Genomic DNA, 12,501 nt, shown 5'->3' with positions numbered 1-12,501 from the left:
TAGATGTGTCGGGTGTCATTGGGCAATTTGAAAATGTATTCCAACGCGTGATTGGTCCGATCTCGTAGGCGTGCGCATTTTTATCAGCGATTTCTAGCGGGCCAATCGGTACACGTTTTCCCGCGCGAATTCTAAATATGGCCAAGTAGGCGCGTATGAACGGGATTAATGAAAAAATCCGAGCACGCATGAAGATACCTTTTTCTTCCGCATAACGGCATGTTTCACGCTTCCGCGAAGTCGTTTCGTTATAGTTTATCGCGTGTAACAAAAGATCCAATGATGAGGCGAAAGTTTTTTTGAAAAGAAGGATTGCGGATCCTACAGAGGTATACGAAACTTGCTTACGGTTAAAACCATAACAATTGTAAGAGCTATAAAAACTTGATTATTTCAAGTTAATTGTATCATAAAATACCGTTTTTCTATCTTTTTAGGTATACATACATAAAATATCGTTTTATGGAAGAGTAAAAGAATTATAGGATACTACTTTTTTTTTCTTTATGAAATGTCATTATATGTTTTGCTGTCAATTCCGTTAGTCGGATACTTATTATAGCTCTTCGTTTTAATCTCGCTACTTAAAATAATATAATAATATACATGATAATAAAAGGTTTTTAGAAAATTTGATTTTTGCTCGCGCGAATTAAAATTAATTGTTGTATGTAATTAATTAATTATGAAAGTGTTAAATGTTGTCAAGTATTATTTATTAAATAAGTTTAAAAGTACTGTCGCCTTAGACGAATGATAGATTGCGAGAACCTTGAAGAGCCGAGGAGTTACACGATACGTGTTGGCGCATAGTGAATCATAACCGATCACGAATTGACGTAATCGCACTTGCGTGGATCCATTTATAAGCATAGCACACTTCCGGAAATCTAAATACGGTGATGGAGGATGATGATCGGTGAAAAAATCCTGCCATTGACCGTGTAATGTCGTACGCGTTTAATTAACATAGATACGCGCGGCAAAAAATTGGATGATAAATCTTGACAAGTCGCTTAATAAAAACGCACGAAATTGATGAGTTTCGGATGTAATTCCATAAAAAATGTAAGAGAATTTATTTATCGAATAAAAGGAATGCGACTTTATTTTTTAAATACAACGACTTGACCAAAAAATCTCGTTTCTCTTTCTTAAAGAAATTCAAAGATAATTTTTACACGTGAAAACACTTTATTAAATAATTAAATTGTATTTGTATATTTTTTTATTTTAAAGAAAAAAATTCAAGGCAGTTCTGGAAGATATTCGTTCAGCTAAGTGTATTATTTACTTATTTTTTATTTAAAAGTGAAAAGATGCAGATTGGAGGATATTCAACCAACTATTGAACAACAAATAAAGTCAAATCTCTTATTAAAAATATCACTATTGTTGAAAATAAATCTATAAATAATTAAGAATAATATAAATGTTTTTTCTTAATATATTACTAATAGAACATCGTATAATACATCTTTTGTAAAGTTAAAATTAAAAGCGAAAGAAGCAAAATTAAAATAACATAACCATAAATTAAAATAACACAAACATAAATCACATTAAAAAAAGAGTGCATATGTAATTTGTCAACCTCCTGCCATCTTTCAGAGAGCTTCATCATTCCGACTTCAAAGAACTTTTTTTCAACATACAGTTTTCTTCTTTATCGACCGAAACGTCGCCGATGCATCCCTGCAGATGGCGCGCGCGACTCGCGTTTCTCGCAGCCTACGGAAGGGGCGATTCGAAGCAGTTCGTTCTCCGAAACGGGCGAGAACGGTAGGGGTGATAGCGCGACGAGGTAGGGGAGCGGAAGAAAGAGGTGGACGACGAGGGCGAGGGATCGCGGTGGAATCGTCGCCGCGTCAGTCGGGTGGCAACTGTCCGGGCACGTGCGTCGCTCGTCTGGGTCCGGCGAACTGGGTGCGCGGGTGGTGTTTGTGCTGGTGTCGGTACAGTGGTGGTACATGTACAGAGTGGTGGCGGTGCACCGAGAAAGGTGGTAACGCTCTGCTCCTGGTTCCTGCTCGCGCGCTCCTCTCGCTTCGAAGGCAGCGGACTCGCGAACATGTGATTTTGACAGGAGGAGCGAGAAAGACAGAGAGACACACAGCCCTTCGCGATAATCTCTCTCTCGGTGACGTTTCCCTCGCCGTCCGCGCGCATCTGTCGTTGCATCCGTGCGTGCGTGCGTGCGTGTGTGTGTGTGCGCGCGAAGCGCGGTGGTGAGTTCGCGTCGCTCCGGACACGCCGGGATACGCCGTGGAGTCGTCGCCCCCTCCGGCTCCCCCCCCCTCTCGCTCGCTCGCGTCGAGGGGTTGTTACCGTCGTGCGGAGGAGGATATAATGTTCTGAAATTCGTGACGGCGAGAGAGCCACGCGCGCATCATCATGGTCGCTAAGCACTTCGCTTCGCAGGGTGAGTCCTCCTCTCAGTTATTGTTGTCTCTTTCTTTTATCCTGGAACTTTTTCCCGGAGCGCGTACTATATCTGCCGCCCCCGCCCCGAAATTGTTCCGCGTAATTTCCCCTCGCCCTCCCGGTGGTTGAAACGCCGCGGGGGCGGGTAGGTGGTTGTTGGGTGGTGCACGGCTCGATCATAATAATAGATTCGCGGCGTTGCGTGTACTTTCTACGCTATCTCATCTACCTGCCTACCCTTCTCGCGCGTCTCTCTTCCCTCTTGCCTGGAAATAATGCACAATCTGAATTGTAAGGAAACGCATCGGTGACGCTCTGGAATAAGAAATAATTCCAACGAATTTCACGTCAAACGCGCCGTTTTTTTTCTCATCAAAAAATTGTCGCATCTCAGCTGTTGCGATTTAATATTGATACTAATATTTATGAATTATAATTATTTATTGTTCTTGATTTATAATTGCTCTGAAATAATTATTCTCTGGAGTGTGAGAAATAAATGAGCCTGTTTGTACAGTATTTTGGAAGAGCCCGATTGAATTGACTTGGGAGCGCGAAGTCCGAAGGAACTAATATAATGATGCAGGATCGATTCGATTCGCTCTGCCTGTCGTGCGTCGCGACTCGCAACGACCACCGACACTTCTCTTCAGTTCCGCTCCTCCCTCTCGTTCGTTTTCGGCATACTGATCGAATGGGCGTACGTCTCTTACCGCGAACGTTCGTCTCGCCACAAGTGTTTTTCCGATGTTCATCGGGCTCGAGAAAGAAATACGCGTCCCAAGAATCTATGGCCACGTTATATCCAGAATCGCGAGGTAAAAAGCGCTATTCATTATTTGGGTTTCGTCGTTAAATAGAGAAAAAAAGCTCGAGTATTTTCACACGAGCTTTTTCATATCTCTCCTCGTGTCTTTTTTACATAATTACTGTGACCGTAAATGAAACGGATATCTTTTAATTGAAGTAAGGTATTTAAAGCGAGATTTTAAAAATTGTAAAATTATTTAAAAGATAATCTTGTGAATTAAGTATTTTAGAAATTTATTCATTAGTTTTAAAATTGTGAATTAATAGTTTTTTGAAAATTTATTCATTGGTTTTAAAAATTGAATTAATTTCAGGAGAATTATATTTTTTATAATTAAATTTAACAAATTAATTTATTACTTGAAATTTTTAATATAAGTAAATTTGTTAAAAATGATGTTGATAGTATTAAATTAAATTTCAATCTTATTTGTTTATTAGAAATTAAACTAGAAAAATGAAGAAAAATAATTATTAGTGTTCCAATTATAATTAAAATGAGTATAATTGATGAGAATAATTTGATTTTTAAGAATAAATTTTTCTACAAAAATTATTGTACTCTAAATTAATAATATAAAAATAATTATAATTGGATATAAGTTTGTTACATCAAAGGAAAAAGTGAATAAAATTCTTATAATTATTGTATTAAAATAATAAAATTAAAAGCAATTCTTTATTCATATATTTCTATTTTCTATTTTTTTAAATAAAAATAATGTATCTATTACGTAGGAAAAATCAAGAATTGTTTTTTTTTAATTTATACATATATCTGTTTACGCGCGAGGGATCATCTCGAGGGATGATCAGTTCGCGTCGATTGAAGACGAGGATAATAGCGGCGGCGTACGAGCTTCGTCTGGCAGCTGATTGACTGCGCGATGTCAAGTTCGCGGGGCGACTTTCGCCGGTTCGACGCCCAATCGATTCGCGCAATTCTCGCGTGTCCGCGGTCCTCGCTCTGACACGCTCGTATGTACATACACGCGGCCATTAAACGCAAAAGTCAAGGGAACGTAAGAAAGCGGTGGGAAAAAATCCAACACGAGTAGCCCACGAGCGAGGTTCGCGAGATCAACGACCAGTGTTAGCGCGATACTTGGCTTTTATGTACTATTAACGTTAAAAAAAGAAACACAATTATGTGACAATTGCTGCAATTTGATGTGCAATATATGCAGTCAATATATTTTATATTAATTATATTCACTAATATTGAAGACGAGATATCGCAGTGAGACTTTATTTTACGCCTTACTCAGGGGTTTGAATTAAATTAAATCATATTAAGTGTCAATCTTGTTTAGAAAATAGAAAGGAATTCATGAAAAGTCCATGTTAGTCGTATATAAAATTGCGAAAGAATTCTTGCTGGGATGTTAGTCGAGTATTGTACGCACACAAACGGCATTCACATCCTTATCGAACATCTCACTGTTGCTGATAAAGGTGCTTGCAATGTATATCTTATGATACACACAGAGATATATAGCAAATATGAAACTTTGTAAAAGGCGCCGCATCGATACGTGAAATGCGAGACATGACAGTTTGACATAACAAATTATACTATTTTACCCTTTTATTATTTTATTATTATATTAAAATTTTAATTTCAATTTTAAATTTAAATTCAACAATTATATAAAGTATCATTATTTATTATGTAATTATTATTACGTGTTATACTTTCCATTTAGAGCTACGTAGAAAGTAAATGAGGAAATTTCAATAAATCATGTCGTCAATTATTTTAATTATGCGCGCGATCTCTCAGGAATTTTTTTTATTTAATATAAGTATAACATACACACATGATAAATAAATTAATTAATATACATTGTAATTGATTTATCTCTTTTTTGACGGAATATATGACTCGCCGGACTTTTTTCTAGATGAGAACAAAATATTTACATAAAATCTCATCGATCGTTATTATTTCTCAGAGTAGTCAGTTTCCTAGGAAATTGGATTCGACGTAAGAAACTTTCCCCGGGAGAAATGTATTCGCGTATCGTCAGGATCTCGTTTTCCAGGACCAATGAGTCATCGGTGACATTCTAGAGAGCAGGTTCCTGGTATGCTCGTCAAGTGAATCATCGCATTCTACGTGTAATTTCGAAAAAATGACCATGCGGAACTAGTTTTATCGTTAACTGACGTTAATGCCGCACTTTCACCCAATTATAAATTATCTTGAATTCCTAGAACTTTACAATTAGAAGTGAAAAAGCGATTATAAAAATGAAGAGTGCAGAGTTATTCAAATTAGTCAGCAAATTGATATTTTAAATTAGTCTTTTTAAAAGTACGATAAAATCTTATTCTTCCATCAATTTCAAGCACGTTTTATAGTGGAATTTATTACAATTCATGCTACAATCCATTCAATTAAAATTAAAATGAAGAATTAAATTAAATCAAGTTACATTCGCGATCAAAATAGATAATTAAGTTGGATGCTAATACTATTATTATTATTCGCGATGTGTAAATTAATTTGTTTGTCCGAAGATAGATAGAATTTGTTCGCTGATAGAATGAAATTCGATCGAGAACGTTGAATTTTGGCTGCGAGAAAATCGATTGGTCGAGAAAATTTTCATTGAAAGAGAAAATTGAATATACTTGAATTGAACGGCTTCTGATACATGCATACCCTGTGTGACTGAATGTTTCGTCGCCTCGGGATACGACAAACGTACGGATAGCCATCTCTTCCTTTCCGTCACGCGAATCCAAGGGGGCGCGTGTCCTCTGGCCCGGTTAAGTTCCCGTGAGAATTATATGCTCCTTTCTACAGGAACTACCACTATCGCAGCTACTATACCACATGTACACGATGTAATTACCCATGGCTTTGCGTCATGTGTTACCCATGCCAGTTGTGCATTTTAATTCCTTTTCTCGGTTAGCAATCGTTGGTGATTACGCTTTGTTCCGCGCAACGTTTGCTTGCGATATATTCCAATCTCATACGCGTGATTTATGATTCTTTCGTGATGAGAATCAAGGATAATTCTACGAGAAGCAATTTCGGAAGGAGAACAATGAAAAGATTTATCTAATAAAGATTAATTAATAGTTGGGAGAATTATTTGCGTCAAGTTCAACTTTGAGAATGATGTGCAAATTGGATTTTAATTGTAATTGTTGATATTTTCAGATTTAGCTAAAAAATGCAAATGTTTAAGGACGACTTTTAATGGAATATTTTATGTCTTCTACTTATAAACATGACTACTATATAATTTATAGTGTTAGGTTTTATTGACACATTCTTCGAGAAGATATTGACAATAAAGCAAGTTAATGAAATTAATAAAATTAACATATTGATTCAAGTGTACTAACGCAATTTTTGGAATTTTAATATCAACAGGGAGCTGTGCCATAGCAAGTAATTGCGATATTATGCTAATCAGATAAATTCTTGAAACATAAATTAGTAGCTTGAACTTGTCATCACTTTCCAAAATGAAAATTCTAATCCACGCAGTTCGTTCATATCTCATTACGGCAATTATAATTTAAATGAGAGGAAATTAGACGATTATATTAATTATATTATAGAATATAATTAATTATATTATAGAAAAATTAATTATATTCTATAATATTCTATAATATAATTAATATAATAATTTTTGTATAATATATAATTAATTATATTATAGAAAAATTAAAAAAGTGCAGTATACAAAAAAGTGCATTATACAAAAATTAAAATAGTATACAAATGCGATAGAAAGAATAAAGTTAATTTTCATGTAAAGATATTCAAGGTAAATATATTTAAATGATGTCAGGAATAGATAAAGATCTCTCCAAAATAGTCGTTTTATCGTGAGTTAGAGATAAGCGTATAAAAAGAAAGAGTGAATGGTATTATAATAAAAAGTATAATTTAGAAAAAAATAATATTAATACATGCACAGATTATTTAATTAACTTTTTAGAAATTTAATTTACAATAGTACATATAAATAAAATAGCGTAATAAATTTTTTATAAATATTATATATCTGAATACATTCGATACATTTTACTTTCTAAATATTTGTTGCAGTTCATACCTTTAATCTTATATTACTAAATGACTAATCTCCTTCTCTTTCTCTTTCTTTCACTTCCTGAAATCTAGCTGATAAATTTCCGAATTATCATTATTTAACTCGATGCCGTCACTATCAAACTATGCCACGTTAATTGCTTGATTTTAGTTATAGATTAAGATAACGGAGACAACAGATTCGACTTTTATTTTATGATTTTTCCCAAATAAAACCGCACGAGAATGCTAGAAAAGGCGCAGCTGCATAACTGCATTTCGAATCGTTAATCGCGAAATTTGCCGATAGTTAGCGGCGGGTCCATAACAGATTCCCGTTAATCACGACCTTGAAATCCATGCCGCGGCAGCTGGACAGTGCAGGTGCGGTCGCAGGTGCATGTGCACATCGAGACGCACCTTGCGGATCGAGAAACTCGTTGCCGGCACGTGGACTATCGTCGAGATGAGGCGAGAACCACATGATTGATTTTCTTCGAGGCGTTTCGTGTCACACCATCGTTGTCGCAAATTGATTTCGAGGCAGGGAAGAGCAAAATCTGACGGGATAATGATCGACAATAAAATCATTCCCCTGCAAATCAGTCTTGTTCGCGATATTTATTTGACGGATATGTAATGAAAAAAATTTAGAATATCGTGTAAACTGCTCGCACCAACTTTAATATATCCAAAAGTATAATTTATTTTTAAAAATCTAGAATACGTTAACGTACAAGTAAATTCGAGGAAGAATAAAAGAGAGAAGGACGTTTTATAAGTAATTTGCACAACTGTATGAGAGAGAATTTTAGAACGTTAAAGAGTGGATGAAATTATCGAACTGTTTGCTCTCAAAGTGCCATAATTGTCACTTGCACTTGCCAAACAACAGGTGGTCAAACACGGTTTCCTTTGATGTGTGAGAGAGAATTCGCCCTAGAAATGTAATCTAGATAAAGTCCAGTATTAGCCCAAAGTGTCGTGCAATCAGCAAAGATGCGATACCTATCGTTAATTACTAATAGTTTCAATTTCATGATTTTGTCAATTATAATCTGTTGTGCTTACTATTAATATATCAAATTTAATGTTTAAAAGAAAATTAAAAGAAATAATGTTTAAAAGAAAATTAAATATCAATTATTACAACAAAAGAAAATATCAATTATATTAAGAAATCATATAAATCAAGGAATAGCAAGTAACGAATCTGAAAAAGTTATATACGAATAATATACGAGAGTATAATCGTTAAATATAAGAAAGATAAGATCTTTTTAATATGTTATTTTATCAATGATACTTGAAATTTTATAATTCTCTTTTATTAATTTATTTTTAACAACTTTTTTCTTACTTTTCAGGCTCAAGCCCCGAATGCGGCGTGCCGGATATGACCGTTATCAGCGACATCAACGAGACTGGTATTAATCGGAATCTTCAAGTTCGGTATAGCAGGGACCAGATATATGTATCCTTTCACTTATCTTTTCTTCTCAATTAATAATTTTTAAATTTATTTAGCAATAATTTTTATTTAGTAGAAACGTCACAAAATTAAAAAAAAATTAATAATGGGGAATATTAATGATTTTATCACAATTATAATTAATTCGATTTTGTTTCTAAAGTTCAAAGATTGAGCGCATTTCGCCCTAAATGAGGAAATATAAATTTCAAATATGGCTCCGAGATAAAACGCACTTAATATTTGCGCGACTCCGTTTATCCCTTCGTTCGAATGGGCGGATAGACAGAGGGATAGACAGGTGGGCGATAAGAGATTAACCGATCTTGCCCTGAAAAGGAGATCGGCGAGCCGGGGGGAAAAAATGAATCGGTCGAGAAAGACTGCAAGAGAGGACGCGTATAAATATTGCAGGGGTGGGCAGGGTCGTTCCTGGGTTGCCGCGTTGCTATGACGACTCCAGTCAGCTGGCGAACCACCCCGGGGCTAGACCCATTCATCTTTCGTAGGCTTGGATTTGCCAACGACCCAACGACCGACACCGCGACGACCCACTGTCAACCCCCTTTGTCCCCCTTGATCCCCCTTGATTCCCCCGAAAACAAGTTCGCAAATATGCAGATGAATCGCGAGGCCTTTTTCCCTCATCGATGAAATTAACGACGATATTTTGAATAAAGTAATTATCGAATCTCGGAGTAAAATGTATTATGCATGTATTGAGGATTTAAGAGGAATAAAATATGCGGTAAAGACAACGCGATTTAGGTCGACAGTCCATTCGTTAGTGGACACTTCCTCGTATACGCGACAATAATCGTTCGGATGAGTAGCGTGTGGGATGATGTGCTTAGACTAATCTTTTGTTGCATGTTAGATTGAAGTGATACAAGTCGACAGATAACTGTCTTATATTGCTGAAAACGCAATGCATAATTTTTTGAAATAACAATACCGTTGAAATATTTGTGTATCAAATTGCATTAAAATTGTTTTATGCTAATAGTTAGTAGCGTTCCTTATTTGCATAAACCAGAGAGCGAATGTAAAAGTAGGTCGCGATATATCGCAGTAAATCCGCGGATTACGTGTGCATTTTATTAATTATATGATTATTTTTTTCCGGAGCCTGTTTTTTAATTAATCCACAAAATCAATTATACAATGTTGGAGGAAATATTTCGCAAATATAATTATACGTTTTTATTTATACAAGTATAAAATATTCAAAACTTGACAAAGTAATATAAAATAAACAAAGTATAAATAAATAAGTCTAAATTAAACAAAAATATAAAATAAACAAGTAAAGTAATTTCTAATTTTACTATAATTTTTCAGATTCTCTCTCTTCTTAATTAGAAAGTGATTCATCCAATGAAAAGGCTGCAAAAAACGGGAGATGTTTCTCAGAAGTTAAGCTCTTTGCCTGATCAGTATTATACTAACGCACGTGTTTTTTTTGTCGCCTGATGTAATCGAAAAATTAAACGGCTCGTAAAACGGCCCTTTCGAATCTCCGTCGTCGACCACTTCTTATCGCCGTCATGAACGCGAATGAGATTCGCAGCTGGCAAAGACAGCTCTTGCTACCGGCCAAGTTGAAAACGCCTCTACTTTAAATGTAAAAGCTACGGGTCGGCTTGTGAATTAAAATCACGCGAGTCTTTTGCCTATATTAGTCGTGTAAACGTATCTATTGTGCAATATTTAATCTATTTTAAAATATAAAAAAGAATCTCGAGACCCACTTGCATGTGTCAATTTATGCTGTGAGTCTCATTCAAGCAAATGGGGTGAAATTCAACAACTATCTGTATTTTATATATTAATTATCAAAATGGGAAACGATGAATTTTAAACCTGTTATGTTCAAAACCATCGCGATAGTATTGGAAGACTGGGTAACCCAGCATTGCGAAAGTAGGTCGCTCGGATAAGGGGTTAAGGAACCGACAAGACCGAAGTCATCCAGTCATCCATCGCGCGTGACAAATAAGCGCTTTTCTTACCGTCTGGCCTCATCAGCCTCCAGCAACCCTTTTCAGAGCGAGTGGCCTAATTTATTCGCATCGATGGATTTTCTCGCGTGACCCTCCCAGACGTTCACCCTTTCGCTCTTCGTCGCGTATCGCCTTTTTTTTTGCTCTCTTGCACCCGGTAATAGAGAGATCGCCTCCCTCCGTTTTTCCTCCCTCGCGTCCACCTCCGCCTACGCGACGAGTGCAATTCAAGCTGGCCTCAAGAGCGCTCCGCCAGCGAGAGAGCTTAATGAGAGAGCGAACTACCCCTGCGTGAGTATCCGTGTCTGCACGAATAGGGATGAATGCGAAAAAAATACGCGTAAAGGGACGAATGACATTCGGTTCATCGACGAAGCTCCACTCGAGCCACTTTCCGATCTTTGCATGCTCGACTAAATTAAAATGTAATCGTGATTCTGTATAATCATCTTCGTTGAACCGAACGATCGCTGTTATTGTCGTTTAATCGTAGTGCGAGAGATTACCTCTGACATTAGAACGCGATTGTTCAAAGGACAGAAATGGTCAAATGATCTTTTTCGCAAGTGACTTAATTGGAGAAAACTTAGTAAGTTTATTATATTATTTTTTTCTCTCTCTTTCTTTTTGTACGTGTTTCTTTCTCGTCATTTTTCACTTCTTTTTCACTTAATCAAAGTATGCTAATAACTAAAAAATAACATATAAATTTAAATATAAAAGTGTAATAACCGCTTTTGTTATATTTTAACTCGTACATTTATTTTCGTAATAATTGTGTCAGCATAAATTGAAAATGTATTTCATCCCAAGTTATATTGGTCCCAAGCCTTGGACATAAAAATAGTGAATATAATCGATAAAGATAACCGAGTCAATAATACTGTATTTTTTATATACGAAGCATTCGGGAAACCGAAAGTAAAAATGCTTTTTGGTATTTAAAGCGATTTCCAATCGACTATTGTCTTCTCTCCCTCTCTCCCTTTCTCTCTTTCTCTTTCGCTTCCTTCTATTTATTAGTAGTTTCGATTTGAAATCTCGTTAAAGTACGGTCGAAGCTAATTATAACGATCCAGTATAGTTTCGAGATGTGCTAGCAATCTCGCGAAGGAAATTGAAAGTTCCGACCGACCGATATCTTTCCTGCAGAAAAGGAGTTCGAGATCCATCTTTCGCTCTTTGCTTATCTCTCGAATAGGCTCTTCGGCAAATAGACAAACTGTTTGCAATTAAGCTTGAGGTTTTAGTGTGCCGAGAACGTAAATCAGGAAGCTACCAATAGGCTACACGAGGCGTGTCCGCGGAGTTAATTAAATTGTTGGGCTCTCTCTCGCCGGTAATAACGGGGTTTCTGCAGAGGTTGAACTAGGCTCTAACTGGGAACCCCGCAACCACTTACGGGTCACTAGGTTCTATATGCGACACGATGTATTAACGTCGTATGCATTTAGACATTTGTTTCGAGATTAAAGATAAAATGTAATGTAAAATAAACGCACCCCCGTGATATCTTAAAAGTTTATTTTAATATGGAAAGAAGAACAATATCCGTTCATATTTTTTCGCTATCTTGTCACTATATATATTTATCCTTTTATATATAAAATTGTAATAATAACTAAATATTATAATATCCAATGCATAACTTTTTCAAATTATATAAATTTTTTTTTTTATATTAGTTCATATATATTCTCATTTTACTATAAATTATTACAACTTTTAACATA

At 35.8% G+C, this 12,501-nt stretch overlaps 1 protein-coding gene across 3 annotated transcripts in view; it reads left to right on the top strand.

Moving 5' to 3' along the window:
- Positions 1–1,770: 1,770 nt before the first annotated feature.
- Positions 1,771–12,501, top strand: part of Myo81f (unconventional myosin 81F) — a 32,639-nt gene continuing 21,908 nt past the window's right edge. Inside the window, exons 1-2 of one of the 3 annotated variants that reach the window (XM_083085320.1) lie at positions 1,771–2,422; positions 8,662–8,768. In XM_083085320.1, the coding sequence (XP_082941446.1) occupies positions 2,395–2,422; positions 8,662–8,768 (135 nt within the window). In that variant the 5' untranslated portion in view covers positions 1,771–2,394. Of the gene's footprint in view, positions 2,423–2,980; positions 3,243–8,661; positions 8,769–12,501 lie in introns of those variants that run through there. The other 2 variants (XM_083085318.1, XM_083085319.1) reach the window with 2 other exon arrangements.

The sequence above is a fragment of the Camponotus vicinus genome, unplaced genomic scaffold (assembly GCF_025532165.1).
Source record: "Camponotus vicinus isolate PSW18456_S1 unplaced genomic scaffold, iyCamVici1.0 SCAF_12, whole genome shotgun sequence".
Taxonomy (NCBI): domain Eukaryota; kingdom Metazoa; phylum Arthropoda; class Insecta; order Hymenoptera; family Formicidae; genus Camponotus; species Camponotus vicinus.
This window is presented reverse-complemented; position numbering and strand designations above follow the sequence as displayed.